The sequence below is a fragment of the Medicago truncatula genome, chromosome 1 (assembly GCF_003473485.1).
Source record: "Medicago truncatula cultivar Jemalong A17 chromosome 1, MtrunA17r5.0-ANR, whole genome shotgun sequence".
NCBI classification, from domain to species: domain Eukaryota; kingdom Viridiplantae; phylum Streptophyta; class Magnoliopsida; order Fabales; family Fabaceae; genus Medicago; species Medicago truncatula.
The window spans coordinates 32,181,902-32,203,929 of NC_053042.1; the positions used below are offsets into that span (position 1 = coordinate 32,181,902).

The 22,028-nt window shown below is 32.6% G+C and overlaps 2 protein-coding genes across 5 annotated transcripts; one reads left to right on the plus strand and one right to left on the minus strand.

Annotated features, from left to right (window-relative positions):
- The first annotated feature begins 702 nt into the window (after positions 1-702).
- LOC11433273 (protein CNGC15a) lies at positions 703-5,260 on the plus strand. Of its 2 annotated transcripts, XM_039827563.1 has the most exons (8): positions 703-767; positions 883-937; positions 1,260-1,788; positions 2,155-2,367; positions 2,754-3,046; positions 3,141-3,252; positions 3,563-3,799; positions 4,260-5,260. In XM_039827563.1, the coding sequence occupies exons 2-8, from the start codon at positions 909-911 to the stop codon at positions 4,977-4,979; spliced, it is 2,133 nt and encodes a 710-aa protein (XP_039683497.1). In that variant the 5' UTR covers positions 703-767; positions 883-908; the 3' UTR covers positions 4,980-5,260. The 2 variants fall into 2 exon arrangements, with proteins under 2 accessions (XP_039683497.1, NP_001411842.1); NM_001424913.1 differs by lacking the exon at positions 703-767 and having other exon boundaries at positions 896-937; positions 4,260-5,011.
- Positions 5,261-8,798: 3,538 nt separating this feature from the next.
- LOC11421325 (cytokinin riboside 5'-monophosphate phosphoribohydrolase LOG3) lies at positions 8,799-12,247 on the minus strand. 3 transcript variants are annotated; one of them, XM_003590436.4, is made up of 7 exons: positions 11,869-12,247; positions 11,348-11,445; positions 11,182-11,212; positions 10,662-10,761; positions 9,559-9,629; positions 9,313-9,456; positions 8,799-9,224 (listed from the first exon to the last, which is right to left on the minus strand). In XM_003590436.4, exons 1-7 carry the CDS (start codon positions 11,986-11,988, stop codon positions 9,129-9,131), a joined length of 660 nt encoding a protein of 219 aa, XP_003590484.1. In that variant the 5' UTR covers positions 11,989-12,247; the 3' UTR covers positions 8,799-9,128. The 3 variants fall into 3 exon arrangements, with proteins under 3 accessions (XP_003590484.1, XP_003590485.1, XP_039683503.1); XM_003590437.4 differs by lacking the exon at positions 11,869-12,247 and adding an exon at positions 11,706-11,804; XM_039827569.1 differs by lacking the exon at positions 11,869-12,247 and adding an exon at positions 11,682-11,701.
- Between the last annotated feature and the right edge of the window lie 9,781 nt (positions 12,248-22,028).

The following is a 22,028-nucleotide window of genomic DNA, read 5'->3' on the forward strand; positions in this document are numbered from 1 at the left end:
AACAAAACAAATCAAATATTGAACATCACTTAAACTTTTTCTTGTTAAATTTATTTTCTTATATCTCCCTTATACATAAATATTTCTACTAAACCAGAATGTGATCTTCCTTTTTCATTGATGCTAATGCAGAACGGAAGCAAGGATTAGTAAGCACTACATCTAAAAGATAAATAAACAAGTTGAAAGCGACAAACCCGTCAAAAGAGGTTTTCGGAATCCACTAGAATTGAAAAAAGTTCTCGATATTTTTATTGAATGCAAAACTGCCTTTTAGGCTACGAAAGTTTAGTTTAAATACTAGGGAAAGAACAAACCCTAATGGACCGAAAATAACAAACCGAAACAAACCAGAAAAATAATAAAGTTGTTGAAATAATAGAAATGCCTACATCATGGCAAAAAGATGAGTTATGCTTGTGAGAGAATTTCCTTTTCGAAAAGGTGACACCGGATGTCAAATCTGCACTATTCTCATTGAGTCTTTCTTACGCACCACTTCATCTTCGAATCGTGGAGCCAGTTTGCCTACATCAGATACGTTTCCCACCGATAAATCAAATTGACCATATTATTTTTTTCATTAGTTTCATCTTTTTAACTCCACAAAAAATAATGTCCATATATCAAATTAACCATGAAGTCCAAGGAACTGTGACTTTGAATATAGTGTCAAATTCACAGGTTTTAGCAAAAAGACTATGGTACCTATAGTTTAGTAGTTGTCACACTTTTCAGTCACATGAATTCCGGCAAAAAAAAATATGGTACAGAAAATTAGCTTTGAGATTTTGTGGTTGAGCTCTTAAATTAAACCCTTTTCAAATAGTGTTTTTTTGCACTTGTATATAAGTTTTCTTATATCTCCTACTTTCCTTGCAGGGTAAAACTTGAGCTATACAACAAAAATGGCTTCTGTTATATCAAGAGCCGTAAGGTTTGCATAATCTTCCCTTTAACATTGTAATTAATATGACTTATCAGCTTAAGAAATTATATTTCTATTGTACTATATCATTTATTTTCAACTTCGTTTCCTTATTTCTAATTCCGATGAAGTAGCCCAGTGGTATGAGTTGATACATCGAATGAGTTCTATATAGACGGTCTAGGGTTTGATCATTGCTTCTAATGTTTTACTCTCTCCGAACGAATAAACCACATACATTTGCCTATTAAAGAAACTATGTTTCAATATCTCTTTTTCCAAAAAAAATTTGTTTGGTGCTAAAGTTGAGTGTTATTGTGAACTCGATCAGGTTTCATGATGATCTTGAAAAAGAGAAATTACAAGAAGGTGAAGAAAGTCACATGGAAATGAGGGCATATGAGATGAGTAGTGAATACAAGCATGGAAAAGATGCAATAAACAAGCCATCATCAAATGGAAGAGGACTTTCAAGAGTTTTTTCTGAAGATTATGATGCAGGAGAGATTTTAGTATTCGATCCTAGAGGACCAAGAATAAATTTATGGAACAAAATATTCTTAGCAGCTTGTTTGATTTCATTGTTTGTGGATCCACTTTTCTTTTACTTACCAGTTGCTAAGAAAGAAAAGTGTATTGATATGTCAATTGGTCTTGAAGTTTCACTTACTATAATTAGAACATTTGTTGATGCATTTTACATTATTCATATCTATATTAGGTTTCAAACTGCTTATATTGCTCCTTCATCTCGTGTTTCTGGTCGAGGAGAACTCATTATTGATTCCTCAAAGATTGCATCAAACTACATGAAAAAAGAACTTTGGTCTGATCTTGTTGCAGCACTACCACTTCCTCAGGTATATTCCTGATATTCATTTTTAATTATCAATATGAATCATTTCACCCTCAAAGGGCATCGTCACAAGTGGTTTTCTACACTTCTATCTTTACTTATAGTAAACCAGCCAAAGAATGTCGCAATAATGCCTAAGTTACACCTTAAATTCGGAAATCGTGTTTATTCATTGAAGAAATAGTTAATATGTTTGAAAACGTCCATAAAGTGCGAGTGAGTACAAAACATGTTTAAATGTTATGTGTTTGTTTGTAGGGACAGTTGTAAATCCTGAAAGAATGTATTAGCCGTTCTTCGCATAATTAAAATATGAATTTTATGGTTTCCAAACATGGCTAACAATTTGATAATTCATATATAACGTTAGGTACTCATTTGGGCTGTAATTCCAAATATAAAGGGGTCAGAAATGATTGCATCAAGGCATGTAGTTCGCCTGGTGTCCATTTTCCAGTACCTATTGAGGCTGTATCTTATTTATCCTCTATCATCTAAGATAACCAAGGCAAGTGGAGTAATGATGGAAAAAGCTTGGGCTGGTGCAGCTTATTATTTGACACTCTATATGCTTGCTAGTCATGTAAGTCACTCTTCCGAAAAATGTTTTTCATAATACTTGTGATCAAAATGGACATTGTGTCTGTTTGGATTGACTTATTTGAGCTTACGTACTGGTACGAGCATTTGTGATACTGTTTGATGTACTTATTTGAGCTTATTTACTAACATCAGTATTTTTGCGATTATTTGGGAGAATTTACCAAAACTTATAACATGTCCATAAATTGTTTTTAGCTTATTTCCATAAGTTCTATAGGATAACTTATGAAAACAGCTTAGAATTAGATGAAAACAATTTGAGTTTAATAGTGTATACATAAGCACTTAGATGATACATACACACTTATGCTATACGCACTTCCTTGCTTCTGATTCATTTCTTAACCTTTTCTTTATTTCAAAAAGGTTTTAGGATCTACTTGGTACCTGTTATCAATTGAAAGACAAGATGAATGTTGGAAGAAAGCATGTACCCTTCAATATCCACATTGTCAGTATCATTATCTTGATTGTCAAAGCTTAAGTGATCCAAATAGGAATGCTTGGCTTAAATCAAGCAATCTATCAGGTCTATGTGATCAGAACAGTCATTTCTTTCAGTTTGGAATTTTTGATGATGCTGTGACTTTGGAAATAACTAGCTCAAACTTCTTAACCAAGTACTATTATTGTCTTTGGTGGGGATTAAGGAATCTAAGGTAACTCAAATTTTGGATGAAAAAAGTTTGATAATTTCTTGAAGCAAAAACTTTGTCCATATTTATTCTAACCAATTCTACGATAAATTTGCAGTTCTTCAGGAGAGAATCTCTTAACAAGTACACATGTTGCAGAGATAAATTTCGCTGTGATTGTTGCAATTCTTGGATTGGTCCTTTTTGCACTGCTCATAGGAAATATGCAAGTATGTATAATGATTTCAGTCTATTAATTAGTGTCATGATCCTTTCAGTGATATATGTATGTCCTGCTTAGATAAACGGTTCACTTAAATGTTTATCATATAAGTGCTTGCATAAGCAATTTCTACTACAAAAGATAAAACAGCTTAAGCTATACTAGAGAGGTTATATGAAAATAAAACAGCTTATGGACATGCTACAAACTGCTTTCATAAGCTCTCCTAAACAGTCTTACAAGTGTTTATGCCGGGTGTTAAACTCAAATAACTCGGTCCAAACATGATGTTACTTTATTTTTTTTCTCATTAACAGACGTACCTTCAATCCACCACTATACGGCTGGAAGAGTGGCGAATCAGAAGGACGGATACAGAAAGATGGATGCATCACAGACAGCTCCCTCATTACCTGAAGGAAAATGTTCGACGCCATGACCAATTTAGATGGGTAGCTACTCGTGGAGTTGACGAGGAAGCAATTCTTAGAGACCTTCCTGTTGATCTAAGACGAGACATTAAACGCCACCTTTGCCTTAATCTAGTTAGACAGGTAAGTAAATCTTTGTTTTCATCTTTGCATCTGTATGTGCTTTTTATTTCGCAGTTTGCGATTGTGAAATCAAACGACTTAGATTACACATTCACTATGTCAATTTTAAACGATCTCGACAATTGATTTAGATTAGACGGTTATGTTGGGAATCTGTTTCCGCACTACTCTACGAGCAAATAAGATTTTAACTTTTAAAATCACGCTCACAGTAACAATTGTGGTCTCAATCTCTGATATTCCAAAAATTCATGGTCAAATTTGATCAATGCGATCACAATTTTGGTTGCATAAATGTGATCATTGATAAATAAAGAATCTTGATGTCTCCACTCTTGACAATCACATACCTTTTATTTAGAAACCATGCATGCGACATTTTTTTATGTTTTTGACATGTTGCTTGGGAAACAAGTATACAAAATAAGAATGAAGTACTAACTGGAAACTATTTGCACAGGTACCACTATTCGATCAGATGGATGACAGGATGTTAGATGCAATATGTGAAAGGCTAAAACCAACTCTATGCACTCCAGGAACTTGCATAGTTCGCGAAGGCGATCCTGTCGACGAAATGCTCTTCATCGTTCGAGGACGTTTAGATTCTTGCACGACCAACGGTGGAAGAACTGGTTTTTTCAACACCTGCAGAATAGGCTCAGGCGACTTCTGCGGTGAAGAGCTTTTACCATGGGCCTTAGACCCTCGTCCGACCGCTGTGCTTCCTTCATCAACTCGCACAGTGAGAGCCATCACCGAAGTGGAAGCATTTGCACTCATTGCCGAGGATTTAAAGTTTGTAGCAGCACAATTCCGCCGGTTACATAGCAAACAACTGAGACAAACCTTTAGATTCTATTCACATCAGTGGAGGACATGGGCTGCATGTTTTATACAAGCAGCTTGGTTTCGGTATAAGAGAATGAAAGAGACAAATGAGGTTAAGGAAAAGGAGAATCTTATGATGATGTCAAATGTGAAATATTATGGAAATGATGATTCTCAATATTTCTCTGCACCTCTGCAGGTGCCAAAAGGATCAAGTTATTCAATGTATTCTGGAAAACTAGTAGGTAGTCTAAGGAGAGGAAGAAGCATGAGATATGGTTCTGAACTTGATATGCTTGGTACATTAAGGAAGCCTATTGAACCAGATTTTAATGATGATGGTGATTAAAGGAAATTAAGGAATGAAAAGTTGTTTGTATGGAAAATGTTTATTAATGATTAGTATTAATTAGCATCATTGGTAGCAGATTATTTGTTCTGCTTATTAGTTAAATTAGTTATAGTAATACTTTGTAACTATGCAGAACTTATATCAATATTAGGCTAGGGTCAATGATGGAATTAGGAGAAATTTTTGCATGAATAAACCATTTGACAATGGCTATTAAGAGTTTTGTATTAGATGTAATATGAATTGAAAAAGTATTTATAAATAGACTATATTTCTCATTTTACAAATGAGTTGATTTTGAAGGCGGGATATATATGTTGGGAATTCGGACTCAAAATCACACCAATACAAACTATGATGTGTGGAGTAAAGGAAAATAGTAGCCAATATCAAAGTGAACACAAGCAACAACAATAATAACAACATCTAGATCTAATCTAGTAATCAAAGTAAAAAGCTCAAAACCACAACCAAAAGATAAAGAGAGAAGAGAAACAAACACACCAAAGATTGTTGACCCAGTTCGGTCCAACTTGACCTAATCTGGGGGAGAGATTGATCTCTCCAATCCACTATCAAAGAGTTCTTACAAAGAGATACAAATGGGTTACAAGAAATTAGCTTCAACAAGCTCACAATGAACAACCCTAATTTCTACCTATTTTCCCAATCTCGCCAATGAACAAGACACTCAATGATTTTCACTCACCCAAGGTGTTTACAATGTTTCCCAACCTAAGAGAACCCCTCAAGAGAACCTAATCAAAGACCCTCAACCCTAAAGTTACCTCCTTTGATTTCCCTAGTTTCTCTCTCTTGAAGCTCTTCCCAAAAAATGAAGAATGAAGCCTTATAATAGTGTTCAGGAATACGCAGCATCGTGCCACGTTTTGAGCCCATCGTGCCACGATGGAGTTGGTAGCAGTACAATACTTGATCTTATCTCCTGCATGGTGCCACATTGCTCCTGCATCGTGCCATGTTCCTCTTGGATCGTGCCACGATTTTTCCAGTGGCAACCCAAAATCTGAACCATTCAATCGTGCCACGTTGCCCTGCAAACGTGCCATGATTTTTTCAAACTTCCACATCAATTTTGAGACACATTTCAACAATATATTCTAAGTTGGAAGTAGAGCATGTCAAACTTCAATCGTTAAGGTTATGTTTGTGAGTTCTGAGGGGGAAATTTTGGATAAAAGAAAGGAGAATAAAAGCAAAATGGAAGGATTGATAGTCTCTCAACTTGAATAGAAGGTTTTAATTTTCTTCATAATACAAAATTTTACAGAGAAGGAGAAAAGCAAAATGGAAGAAATGATTGTTCACATTGTAAAACAACAATTTATTTTTTGATTAATTTTTTTTAAGAGTTAAATTTTAAAAAATATGTTTAAAGAGGAGTATTTTTGTAACACATACATGGTTGTGTCATTAATCACTTCGACTACTTCTTTAATCACAAAAATATGTTTTTTATCTAGTACTAAAAATTAATTTTTTAAAGTGAATAAGTGGAGTGTTCGGGGATTAAACCCCTCCCATGCATATAATATACAAGGTCCCTACCAACTGAGTCAAGTTCATATCGACTCACAAAAATATATGTTATTAACCTCCTATTTCATATATATCTTATTAACCACTTAAAGTACCCCATTAACCACCAAAGAACAAGTTTTTTTTGTTGACTAAACCAAAATACAATTTATTACTTTTTTTAGAGGAAAATGCAAATTATTATTTTACATAGTTACAAAATGACATAAGTGTATAGAATAACATTATTCTTGGAATATGACACTTTCACATACAAAAGCTTGTATGTGGTGTGGTGAAGCATACACTCATGATCAACATTTGATGTTGATAACTTCCTTATCCAACAGACAGTAACATTGCTAAAGAACTGTCTATGTGGAATGGAAGTTGGATAATACTGATCCTTTTAACTTAAAAGAAAGAAAAATGTGAGTCCAAATTCACAAACCATGTTACGTAACATGAATATCTTCCTAAAGTTGCTACAAGGTTTAGTGGTCCATGATGTGAATGTTAGCCAAAACTAGCAAATACAGTGAACAATCTGTGCTATAGTCATTTGCCAAAACTAGATTTTTTTTATTTACAAGATAAGTTGACTGATTTGGAGAAAGCAACTTCATGCTTACCCTATCTTTATTCTCAAACATTTTAGAGTAATTTTTTATTTTTATTTTGCTTAAAATGCACTCATGGTCCTCTTATTTAAAAATCCATTTTTTGTTTCCCTAGTTAATATTTTTCAAAATTTTGGTCATAATTCATCTCATTTTTTGGTTTTTTTATGACGATGCAAATTCATTTATAACGTGAGAACATTTATTTAACATTTTTTTTTAACATGGATATTTAGTGTGGCCTAATAAGTGCCATTACATCATAAGGGAATAGACCATATGATAAAAAATGAGATAGAAGACCAAAATTCAGAAGAAGAAAAAATTAAAAAAGGAACCAAACAAGATCTTGTTTTCCTGCTGTGACAAAAAAACGATTTTTAAAATAGAGAAATCAAAACTTAGTTTTTGAAAATAGAGAACCAAAAGTGTATTTAAGTTTTTGAGTAAAATGTTAAAAGTGCAAAATTATGGCACTATTCTTTATTGAGTGAATCACAGATCTAGTTCTCAAATTGTTGATCTCAAGTAATTTAATCTCTTAAATTAACAAAATTATCATAAAATTAAAGTGAATTGATTTTGTAAAATTGATTTTAAAGTGGTTTTGCTTTAATAAGAATTGATTTCGAGCGAATTAATTTTGTAAAATTGATTATGACTAAAGTGAGTTGGAGATAAAGTAGTTCGTGATTAAATACATTCATGTAAAAGTAACTTGAATTATAAATTTATGCGTTAAAATTAATTCTAGAATCATAAACTACAAAAGTACCTAAGTAGAATTCCTTTTAGTCTCCAAAATTGATTTCTAAAAAAATGCCAAACAAAATTTTATGGAGTTAGAATTGCTTTTGACACTTGAAAAACACTTCTAAGACATCTAAAAGTGAAACCACATTCCTTTTTGATTAATCCATTTCTATGAAATACATACACTCCTCGGATTAGGCGTATCCCGGTGTCAAACACGACATAATTACAATAAGTTATGTGATTTTCTCAAATTTTTAGTGGTGTCGATGTGTTAGTGTCCGTATATGTGCTTTATAGATCAATTTTGTCTATGACAGTTCTAAATGGACTAATGTGATCAATGATTTTAATTTCAGATATCATTTTAAAAGTTCGTTAATTTCAGGACAAAATTTGTCAGTAGTGCTAACCCTACCATCTCATGCTCTCCTCCTTCTCTTTTCTCCACGAGGATCACAAGGAGTTCTTTCAACCACTAGCATTTGATAGATGATACCACACCAGGACCATGATACTGGTTATCCTATTGTCCTCAAATGCATGTGACACATGATCCATTAACTTCTACTTTGAATCCCATGTGTCCCTTTATAACACATGTCAATATTGAACACAAAAGGACCTACAAACTGAAGTATGCCCCCCTCTCCCCCAGGTTTATTTTGGAATAATATGTTAGGTGAACATGCTATTCAAAAAATGGTTTAAGGTCATATAGGTTCTGCTGAAAATGCTATGTTGAATACGATGTGTATGATATGATTGATTGGTTTTGTGTGTTGCTACTTTGCTCAGTCTAATAGCACTGAAAAGTATATGGATAAAGGCATAAAATATTTAGTGTGCAAAGGAAGTATTGACAGAGTCACAACATTGATAATAATTTAGGAAGATATGATAATTGAACGTAACCGCATGTATTGGACATGCTTTAATTTGAAATATCGGTGCTACATATTTAGAAATAGATTACTTAAAGGGGTAAAATTAGTTGTCATTGACTAATAAGTTCAGAAGCCCCTAGTACTTACAACTTAGAAGGGAAATCAGTTTTCAAAAGAAGGGTACAAAGTAATTTCACATTTTTTTTCAGGTCAATCCCAGTACTTTACAAATGAAATTTCTTCCAGGAAGAAAAACAGAATAGGGATATTCCACAATAGCTTCTTTCCACCTCCAAAATTCTATCTAGTCTCGTCTTCCTTGCACATCAAGTAACCTAAACTCTCAGCTACCTTGAGATGTTATACTCTTCAGGATAGGCTAGCTCTTGTTCCATCTGCCAGCTCAACTTCGAAGCAACGCCTTCATGACAAGGAACATAGTCCTGAGATGAATCAAACATAATAACTATAAATAATTTGTTTCTTAATTCTGCAGAAGAAAATGTGATTGCATATACACTTTGATTTTACCTCCAATTTCTTCACCAACTCTTTTGATGTAGGTGCTGATACAATTATGTGGCGCGCATTTGGACTGATAAATCCCTCTTCCACAGCTTTGTCGATGAATGAAAGTAACGAATTAAAGTATCCATCAACATTTACTAATCCCACCTGCGAGTTGTGGAATGTCAAATCTAGTTAAACTAGTAATAGCACAACGTGAATTACTTAATAATATTTAGGTTCCTTAACAAAATAGTACAAGTCAATTACCGGTTTGTCGTGAATCCCAAGTTGAGCCCAGGTTATGACTTCAAGAAGCTCCTCTAGAGTCCCATAACCACCTGCATGCAATTTGCATAAGTTTTACGAGAATTTAATGCAAAAAACATAGGAGAGCAGAAACATTTAAGGTCATCTAATAAACTGGCTTCGCATCCGAAACAGATTCCCTACAATAATTATGGCACACAGTTACTAATCTTGACCCTTCAATCTAAACCAATGGTCAGATCATTTTTTATATAGTGAATGAGTAATCTAAATCGTCCGATTTCAAATCAATGGCCGAGATTGATTACATACTGCACCAAATTAAGATCCCTTCTCACCCTCTCTCTTCCCTCTATCTTGCAAGGGATCCCAAGAAAGAGTGAATGACAAGTTTTGTCTTTGTGTGCCTTGCCTTCTGCAACAGTCACTAATTTTCAGCATCTCAGAATGATAAGTACTGCCAGAAACAAAAGTCTTTGAAAAGAAGCACTATTTCATGACATGTACAGGTGCTATTTGAAAACATTATCTTGTGACAGTTATTCTTTTGCTTTACTTTCCTTTCTATATCAAAACCATGAGTAAGTTTGGTACAAAAACGTCATGATTCCAAGGAAAGTAGATGCAAAAAATGGTACTTCAACAAGAGAACCATAGTTTTTCAGAGTCAAAGCAGTTCAACATTTTAGCCAAATATGTTTAAGGATCTCAGGCAAAGTCAGGATCAGCCAGTTTTGAAGGACTCTCTAATCATCATAGCATTAGGATATATGAAGTCACATTGCAGCAGCAGTGTCACATTTAGTTGACTAATTATGATTTGTTGAGAGTGTACAATTTTTTAATATGACACCAACAGTGTATCAAAATTACCTTGGCAGCAACAATATTCATGATTAGGCATGGTAAACCTTTTAAGTCAAAAGGATTAAAAAAAAACAAGTTTGTTAGCTTATTGAAGAAAGCATTAAAGACTGAGATATGGTCAATGCTACATGATAAAACTAAAGAAAGCTAGAAGCACTTTTGAAGTAAATTTCTACTACTTTCTGTAATGCAACCAAAGTAAGGTGTACTATTCTTTAGCTCAGGCTCAGACTAACCTGGTAAGGCAATAAAAGCATCTGAATGCTTAGCCATCTCTGCCTTCCTTTGATGCATATCTGCTACAGCTTTTACTTCTCCCACCGTTTCACCAGTTAGCTGCAAAAAGGATCCAATGGACAAAAAATGGAACAGAAAATAAGAACAAAACAAAAAAAAAAAATCAAAAAGTGAAGAGATAATAATAAAGAGAAAAACAAAACACAAAAGTGAAGAAAAATTCTAGCATAGTAGAAGCCACTGAAGTAAAACAAAAGAGTGAAAGATCCATTTGTTTATTATTACTTTTATCACACTTTGTTTTACTTTCACTTTGTTTTTTTCTTCCTACCCAAAAGAAAATAACTTTAACAAAAAAAAACTGTGTAATTAACAAGAAGCTTAACTTAAAATACAGAACAGGGAAATAGGTATATATGAATAGAATATAGTATCAATGAAAAAAGTGAATAATAAAGGAAAATAATTAAATTAAAGAAGAGACAATAATTAAAAACACTATAAGCTTTTCTCACATACCTCTCTAGGCATGAGTGTCTTGGGAATAACTCTGCAAGAGACAATAACATGACAAATAAATAGTGTGAATGGACAAAGAGACCAACATAATCAAGCACAATAGACTATTATGGTTTACTATTTCATAAAAATGAAAACTTTGAGGAAAAGAGATAAAGGGTCATACCCTATGACATGTCTTCCACCATCATGAACAGCTTGTGAAACCAAACCCATTAGACCAATGCTTCCTCCTCCATAAACTAGATCAATATTTCTTGACACCTTCACAAACCATTATGATTGATTGTGATAAGTCATAATATAAAGTTTGAAATGAAAAATGGATACTTTAAAAAGCTGAGAAAGGTCAAAGACCATAGGTATAAAAAAAATATGAAAAAAACTTTAGGATAGTTTAAACTTAAGAACATGTGATTAAGTAATGATCCAAAAAACAAAAAAAAATTATATTTTGCATCAAATAGAGAGACATAGTTTCAAGTTACAAAGTAACAAACATGTTATAAACACAAGGAACTGACCCAACTGAAATTTAGAAAGGAATTAGAATATTCAACATGTCATATCATAAAGTTTAACCATTTCCACTCCATCCACAAAAAACAAATAAGATTTTTTTTTTTCTCTCAAAAAAGAAGAAAAAAAATCATAATGTAAGGGAAAATCATTAATATTAATATATACCAATTCATTTCCAAGTTCAATGGCAGCATCTTGATAACTACTTTTCTTGCCAGGACTACTTCCACAAAAGACACAAACCCTCTTGAACTTTGACACTCTTATCTCACCATTTGTCTCCATTTGTATTTGTTTCTTGCAACTTAGTAAAGCTTATAGCTATATCAACTAGTTTGTACTACTACTCACACTATGTGATGATGCAATGGTTTCAAAGATTATATAAGCATATGTTATATATATAAAAAGGGAAAATGAATATTATGAAAATGAAAGATGAACTAACTCTAACTACACACTTCACTCAATGACTAATAACTAGTTGAAATGAAATGCTATTGCTTGGTTTGTTTCTTGCTTCACCGCTACACTATCTATCAAAATGGCCATTGGGTTTATATAAACAACAAAAAATTTCATTAAGCAATCGCACGTGAGTGAGTTGGAAGCACGCGCGAACAAGACAACTATTGTTGTGGGGTCTACACAATGTCCTTGTGTTCTGTTCCGCCTAATCAACATGGTCACAACATTCTTTTCTTTCTAGTAACAAACAACATTAGTGCTAGTAACATAATTAGTATTAACTAACATGTAACGTAATCATCGTTTTGTTCTTGTTGTTTATAAAATCATACATGCAACAATGACTCTATTTGTCGTCTAAACACTCTTAATTACAATATCAAGTTTTTTTTTTTTGTTGTTGTTAAATATTACCGGTAAATAATAATCAACAATGACATATTTAAATGTTAAGAGTTTTTTTTTTACTCTTTAAACAACTTTTGCGAATAGGAAAAATTATATTGAAATGGGAGAATCCACCTTGTGTATTTTATATATTTTTCGACGAAAATTAGTTATTGTTAAATGGTGGTGAAAATAAACTTGCCTCACTTCTTTGTTTTGATTTAGGTGGAGTGAAATAAACTTAAGGTAGTAACAACAAAGAAAGAGATACGGGTGAAGCATGGTCATGGGCAGGACTGACTTTAAATTTTGGGATTGTTTTCTTTTTGCTTAAGTTAAGGGTGTATTTGGAGGATTGAGTTGTGTTGAATGTCAACCCCATGAGTGCAAGAGATCAGTATCAAGCACGAACACTCCTCGGATTATACATGTCCTGATCCCAGATACGTGTCGTGTCCGACATCGATAGGACACCGACACTTGTAATTACACTGAATTATATGATTTTTTCAAATGATTAGTTGTGTCAGCATGTCAGTGTCCTTGTCATGTCCGTATCCGTGCTTCATAGGATCAGCCACATTTAATCCATTCTATCAGATTTTCAATTAGACATTTCATATTTAAGAAAACCCAAAATCTATATTAAAAGAACCGTATGTTCTTAATCAAACAATTCAAATGTGGTTGGGCGTCTAGCGTAGATGCATACTACACACAACGTAAATATGCACGTTGATGTGAATTTTGGAGGGGAGGAGGGAAATTTTACTGATTCTATTTTACAATCTAATTTGTTTTATTTTTTTTATGTGAATCAAATATCTTTTACGGACAAATACAAAAACCATATAAGAGCAGGTCTTATAGAACTCTTAATTTTAGATGTGTTGACAAAATGCAAGGATGTTTGTTATTACACGTGTGAATACCAATCTTTGAAACAATTGGAATACAGCCAATAACCCACCAACCAAAGTTTTTGAAAAATATCTAAAAATTTTGATAAATGGGGAGGAATGTGTCTTGAGACAGTTAACATGAAAGAGAAGAATTTGAGTTTATCCAAGAAAATAAGTTGTCACACAAGGCCAGTCACTAGTCATTATAGTGCCAATTATGTGTACAAGTGCAACACTGGTATTTTTGTTCCCCTCATCTCCTTTCCACTTCTTTTGTTTTGTATTGGTTCTTTACTCAAAAGTGTCCAACAAATCATAGAAAAAGGTTTCTATCCATAAGAGGAATGTGTCATTAACCAAATCATTCATCAAAAACTTTCCACCTTAACTAAACCCCCTCCACCATCAAAGGAAAAAAATCACAAACTTTATAAAAAAAATTGAGGTTGTATTGATCAATTAATAATCGTTGTGGATGGGAAATTCTGACAAATTATTATATTTTATTTGGGTTGGAAAAAATTGTTTATGCTGAACAAGTTATGGGTAATAATAAACAGAAACTAGTTAAGATGGTGGTCTATACTATAGTGGTGTTGAGGAATGTGTATTGATTGATTAAATAAGAAAACATAGTGTAAGTTGGTAGTGCCCTATATCACTTCATCCATCCAACTTCACTTACTCGACACACTTGTTATACACATAGGAAACATATCATTTTTATTTCACACGCCCCTTTCCATTACCATTACCCATATTCTCTCTTCCACAATTCCTTAAACATCTTGTCCTCATCTCAATTTCATCTTTCTCCACCCATCAAATATTTCATTCCCCAAAAATTCTCTTATTATATTGATTTCTCATAGTCCTCTTCATCGAATAATGTATTTATCCTATTTAAGAAATATATTTCTTAATTGAATTGAACATTGATTTGATATAATATCGAAGTCTACTGTCTTATCTCTGTAAGTTAAAGTGTGGTGTCTTTATCACTTGTATGATTGTTCAAGACCTAATATGATGATCCACCGGACCACCTCATGCCCAACAGTGGTACCAAAGTTGAGGTTTGGCAATCGTGCAACTGGCTTCATGTGTCGGAGTCTTCCTTCCCAATGGTATTAAGGCGACGTGTTCAGTTGAATGTGGCAACGCCTGTGCAAGTAGATATGGATGGAAAAGGTTATGTTTCAAGGGTAGCATACTCATATAGAATGGATGGATTGACATTTGAATGAGATATTGCTAGTATGAGTAATACTAGGGACACTCTCTTTTCAACACTCTCTCTAACACTCACTCTCTTATTGGATGAAACTAGTGTATGTCCCATCACCTTAAGTGGAACCCATTTCCAATGTGTGAGACCCACCTTGATTTAAACCAATAATAAAGTGGGTGTTTAAGAGAGTGTTGAAAAGAGAGTGTTACTAGCACTACTCTTGCTAGTATAGCAAATGGGAGTAGTATGTCACACCTTGGATGGGGAAAAGTAAATGGTAAACACGTTATAAATGAGAGAACCCGTAAATTATGTCTTAAGATTTTAAATTAAAAAGTGTGATGTCTTTCTCATTCATATTATTATTCAATACTCAAATATGATGATCCTCCAAACACCCTGATGACGTAACAATTTAGCTTATATTCAACCCCGTGAATATATTTTAATTTTAGTTCATTCTTAATATTAAAAACTCTTTTGCCAATTGTCATTTGGCTTATAATTCAATATGGAGTACATTACTATCAAAATTGTTTAAGTTAGTAGTAGTAGCTGTTTTGTCAGGGTTATACTGTCACTGAACCCATGCCTTTAAGTTGATAGTTTGAGAGCTCTAATCCCAATATAGCCTTTCTGGCTTTCTTTGTTTAGCTTTGATTAATTAACACCTATGTTTGTCTACTTCCTTCCTGCCCTCTCACGTGTCTTTGGAGATTATACTAAACAAAATTAATAATGACAATTTCATAATGGAATTGAGCTCATATCTATATAAAAAATTCATGTGAACCTCCCGCGTGCTTGCATGCGCGTTTAAAATCATGTTTTTGTGTGTTTGTGATTTTTCATATAGACATATGCATGATTAACCTTAAGGTAATAATAGTATAAAAGGAATACAAAGTTTCAAACTGTCTAATTTAATCATGATAATACACACAAGGGACAGTATTCAAGGAATATACTCTAGGATTTATTAAATTATTCTTCAGTCTTCTCTATTTTTTAGGTTTTGGTCTGCACATATTTTTAACATTAGTGAAGCTAAATTAACTTGGTCAAACTGATAGTATGTGGAACTTAAGTAAATTTGGAGGTGACATATCGAAGGAGGTCTTCTGTGTACACAGATTTGGACACGATATATATATACACACTCAGAAAAGTTTGATGACATAGACGTCTAGAAAGAAAGAAAAAAGTTAGAAAGCTTTCTCCTAGAATGGCTTGAGCCATGTATTAGGGTTGGGGCAAATACATTTTTACTTTTGTACATATGAATGTGACAAATTAAGCTTGGGAATGTAGACTATGCTTTGTTAGGCGGAATGTGCATTGCATTTATTTGTGAAATGAAATGTTATGTTTATGTTATGCCATGTAATACTCCATATGTGTCGTATTCTTTTACTTATGTTAATTGTTTTTAGATCATGACTCGCTACGTACTTTACCTGTGGATATATGGGCTTTGCCCTCTGGCAATGGCAGACCATATGCTTCAACTGTTACAATTTTAAAGGATACTAAATATATCAATGTTGACGATGTAGGACATGTAGATCAATCTATAGGAGAGGTTGCTGAAGATAATATATGGTAGTTATTTTTCAGGATGACAATTATGTAGCCAAAGTCACCACCTCTGTTGATTGACTTGGTTAGAGGTACATACATAGGGTTATTGGCTTACCTGTTTATATTCGTTATGACGTAGCTTATCTTTTTGGGGTCATGTATTTTGGATATTTTTTAGTAAATCTGTTACTAAGGTCGTACCTGTGACTATCAAGTTGATTAGACCAGTGGACACACACAATCATTCCTTTTGTATATTACAATTGGTATTTTAGACATATGTATATGATCAAGGGACAGGTCATACCTAATTAGTTATATAGCATTTCAAAGAAGAGCTCTCCGATTCATTTATAGCATTTCGAAGTCACGAACAAGCTCATTAGAAAAATGTTTGATTGTCATGTGAATTTCAAAGATACAAAAAGTCTGGGGTTCCAAATATTATGTATAAGTTTTTTATGCCTCCTATTATAGATATAAATGTACTTTTTATATATAATTCTTATGTAATGAACACTTAATGAAAAAGTGTTAGTTAAATTATTTACCCAATTATCTTTCTAAACAAAAGCAATAAGGTAAAAGTAATCTATATTCAGACTCATTTCATTTCACAATTACTTTCTATTTTGGATTAACCGAGCCAAAAACTCATTTCACACGCATTAAGAAAAATGTATAAATGAAGGAGAGAAAAAAAAAATAGTTTTAAGTGCACTTGTTAAGTATTGGTGCATTCTCCAGTATCATAAATGTAAAGTGAAATATATTGAATTGAAAATGATGAAAGTGGTATTAATTAGAGTTATAAAGAGAAAAAAGTAATTAATATTGTATTAAAAAATGAAATGACTCAGTTATTTTAGGACTTTTTTTTTTCTTCTGGAAATGACTCGATTATTATGGAACGGAGGAAACACGTTTTAGTTTCATGAAGTTGTTACTTTGTTAATTAAAAAAGGAAAAGAAAACATGTTCCCACCTATACTATCCACAATTTAAAGAACCTTTTATTTGTTTTGTCGTATGTAAGTTCTGTTTTTACTCAATGTAAATTTTGTTAGAAAGAATAAAAAGTTACTCTCAAATTGTAGTTAAAAAAGTGGTATTTTTTTTAAGGAGAATGCTAACCATTATTCTTAGGAGTATTGGATAAGAGGATAAAAATAGAAATATAACATTGAAAAATGATAAAAAGTGATAAATTTAACTTTTTAAAAATTAAAATGTTGTTGAAAACAATGCAAACATGTTACTTTTGATTTCCTTAACCAATGTATATGATTTGCAAGACCTTTTTTTAAAGATAATCTAATAATGATAGCATTAATGATCTTTATTCTTTTTCCAAAGAAGGAAAGAAACAAAAATTTCGATTGGGAAAAAATTTACCTTAAAAAGAAAATTGAAATACCTTAAGGAAAAGTGAAAAAAGAACTTTAAATGCATGCGTTATGTCTTGTACTATTGTATAGCAATCGGCAAATCTAGTTTTAATCATTTTATTTTATTTCCTTAAAAAAAATCATCTTATTTTATTTATTTTTAATTTTTCACATGTTTTCTCAATTGAATATAATCATATTTAAAGTATTGTTAACCACAAAATGTGAACACATCTTAGACCATTTCTAATGGATGGCCTTAAACATTTAAGACCCGGTATCTATTAGGTATCCTTATTAGGGAGATTTTTTTTTGAAGTCTTATAAGATATGTAGTCTCACTCACTTAAGACCATCAATCATAAGCGGGACTCACACTATTTTAATATTAAAAATTTGAAATGCAATGCTATAAAATTATTATTAGTTGATTAGTGGGTCTTAGATCATCTCCAATGGTGAAGTCTTAACCTTTTAAGACTCGATATCTATTAAGTACTCCATTGAGGAGATAAATTTTTGGGATCTTTTAGGACACAAGGTCTCATTTAAAACCTCATTCTTAAGTGGAATCTACATTCTTTTAATATTAGTAAGTCTCATTTAAAAAAAAAAAAAATTGTGAGATACTGAGTTGAAGAAATTGAATGTTTATTAAATATCACTATTAAAATTTTTTATAAATGAGTGATGTGTACACATGATACACATTTAAATACCAAGAAGCTACAATGCTCTTACCGTCAAAATTTAAACATTTGCTCTTTGGTTGACACCAAAATCAACTAGTAAAAAGCTTATATAGTTTCTTGCCATATATATAAACACCATGAAACACTATAACATACAGACAAAACTGACCAATGTGGCTCCAGAAAAACAATGCAAGCTCAATTACGCTATCACTTTACCATTTTAGAGGAACATGAAAACTCCTTGAAATCAGGCTTTTGGAATATGAACAATTTTACCAACCGATCATGCCTGCATCATGAGTCATGAAGGACATGGGGGGAGTGAGGTGATTGCCAACCAAAACGTGTTGGTTTAGAGTGTGCTTGAATGAGATAATTTTTAAAGTAATGTAATTTTAGAGGGTAATTTAATTTCTTCAATGTAAATTTCATATTTTGGATTTTGCGAAGTATTTTATCAAAATCAAATTGGGAGAATTTAAAATACCACATAAAGGGCAAGAATATGTTTTAAAAATTCCTTCTTTGCATGTGTATCTCAAATTGGTGCTCATATGTTATAAAGAATTTTACACAATTGTCTCTATTGAAAATGATTCAAAATTGAAGTTTGCTAGAAGGCCAAAATTGACGCCCGATTTGTGCACAACACCGCCCGATTTTGGCTGTCTTTTGGAGATTTCTATTTCGTAAAAAAATGGTGTCTGATTTGCTAAAAACGGCGCCCGATTTTGCGTGACAGCAGAAAAACAAAAATGTATTTTTGGGTCTGGATTTGTTCCACTTTTTTTAAGGATGTTTTCACTATAAATATAAACCTTGTATCAGATGTAAACACGAGTAGAGAGCCACAAAATCATGGTTTAGAAGCCAATAACAAAATTAGGGTTTGTAGAGTTTGCTCTTGACAACAAACACTAGGGTTGGGATTGATTCCCCTTGGAGAAACACTATTAGGATTGAGCTTCTTGGTCACGGGAAGAGATTGGGACTTTTGGTAGAATTAGGTTTGAAGACTAATTCTTGTAACTCATTGGCATCTCTTTTGTAAAGTTACTCATCATTATAGTGGAATTGAGAGTTGTTCTTTCCCCCTAGACTAGGTCAGTATTAGATCGAACTGGGTAAACAAATTTTTGTGTGTTCTCTCTCCCTTTTTTTCGTTGTTTTCTACTTTCGCTTGTGTTTATAATTGTCACCCACGTTGATTTGGTTGTTTGTTTAACTTGCTCCACACATCAAGTATTTTATTGGTGTGATTTTTAACGAATTCACAACAGTCTCTATTTATTTTTTGAATATTGCACATTAGTCCTTATATTTTTCAAATTGTACAAATTGGTCTCTCTAAAAATTTTAAATTTGAGTTTTTCAAATTGTACAAAGTTGAGATTGAAATCTATATTACATACGATATAGTTCGCTTTATTATGCGAGTAGTTTCTCTCTTTAAATGTGACCAAATCAAAAATCATGAAACTTTAGGATTGAAATCTCATAACATTTTTCATAAAAAACAAAGGGTATCAACAAACAAAAGGAGGAATTCTTAGGGAACAAAATATGTGTGCAATTTTATGGTTAAAAATGATCACATGCAAGTTGCTCTATTCACTGAAATTATCCTCCGTCTAGCATGGAATCTCTCATCTTAAAAAATACGTTTGAAACTTAATTTTTATTCTTCCTCTTTTTTCCTTTTTCTTTTTGCTTTGTTATATTGTAACAATAAAAAACAAAAAGAGGGAGCCATTTATACTCTGGATCTCTATTCAAATAATAATAAGGTGGTCCTCTCTGCATTTCCCATGAAAAAAAATAAGAATGTTATCAATCATGGTGATTAGTATATGGTATGGAAGTAATTGATGAGAATAGTATAGAGTACGAGTGATATTATCATTTGATGCCACGTGGAAGGACGGGATTGATTGAAGGAAGGATGATGATGAGAGTATTGGCAAGTTTAAATGCTTACCATTTTCCAATGGCAAAGAGGGAACATAGAGTCATGGGTATGTTTGTGTTGACCTCAAAGTCAAACTACTGGATGCATATGTAGCAGGCTTTTGTCTTTAAAAAATATTTATACGACTATTTTGTAACAATTTTTATATATTTCTCTTACAGTTACATTGTATTTATATTTTTCTTTTCTCTTTTAGCTCTTGGTTGTGTTTGTTTTAAAATAATAAAGTACGAAATAAATAATTGTTTTAAAAATTGTTTAAAAATAATTGTATAAATATCATTTAGGTTGGTCTTCCATTGCTACCACCATAGTTATACCCATCTATTATGTGCCAGCTCTAGGTAGATGCCAATCACCCCTCGCCAAACAACTTTCGAATTCCTTATCTTTGTCTAAATATTTTTCAGGAAACCCTATATTTTCCTCACTCACTGTAGACTTAGAGGTTCCTGTATATTTTTCTAGGCGTGCTGTGGAAATTTCACAAAGTGACAAAAGCAATCAAAGGTTTCTAAGGAAATATGGTGGTGGAATTCATAGCCGGAGAACAATGAAATCTTTGAGTTACATCGGTGTTGGGATTGCGTGGCACAAACTAACAACATTATGAGATCTTAAATCAAACATAAAACCGAAACAGGACAGAAAATGACCACTCATTTATTTGAGAATCTTCTCCAAAAAATGATAGAAATGACTTTTTTGCTTCAATTATATATATGCATATCATAGGAAGTCAAGGGCCTAATTAAACTACTCTCCAGCCATACTACAAAAGGTAAGGATACAAAATAGTAAGAAATAAGTCACCTGTGTTTGTGAGCACCACAATTTCTTTTGGCGACTATATAAAAAAGAAAGATTTATATGATTGAGACCATGGCTTTGTTTTACGATTGAAGATCCATTTTTATTCTATGAGAAAAACTTTAAATTTATTTTGGTCTCTAGGAAAAATAAAAATAAGTTTCAGGCTGTGAAGATAAAAAAAATTGGGACATATATACCTAGCTTGAAAATACTGTTATTTTTTTAGGACTTATCGACTTGTTTTTGCAAGAAATCAATCTTAAAAACCATCAATTTAATACAATTATTGCTTATATTAGTATAGTATGCCAGAAAAGCATGTCCAGTTTCTATAGACTTTTATAATTATAAGTTTAAAACAGTGATCGCACCTAATGCAGAGTAATCAAAGGCGAGCACACGCGCTAGAGTTATGCCAAAGCATCATCATAAATAAATGTGAAGACAACCACAATTCGCTAAGCATGCATCACAAAGTGAAAGCGAGTCTAAATAGAGAACTCTAGAAAATCTGAGCCAAAGTTGATTTGCTAAAGACAACTCTTGTGCTTAACAAGCAAAGGAGCAAAGACGGTTCGCTAAGTATAAAAGTATCAACACTAGGCATGGACAACAAAATTTATACTTGGTGAGGTGTTCTTCATATGCAGGCAACGATTATGTAACTTTTTTTTGTATCCTTCCACTCCAAATGATCAACTTTTTGTTTAACTAAACAATTGAAATAAAAAAAAATAAAAATAAACTCCAAGAATTGTATGGTTTAGGAAAAATAATCATAGTTTTAAAACTCGGACCGGTCATTGACTCGGTGAGGTTACTGGGTCACTGAGTCATTGGTTGAACCATTGGGTCACTGGTTGAACCGCATGATAGAACCTGATTAAACCG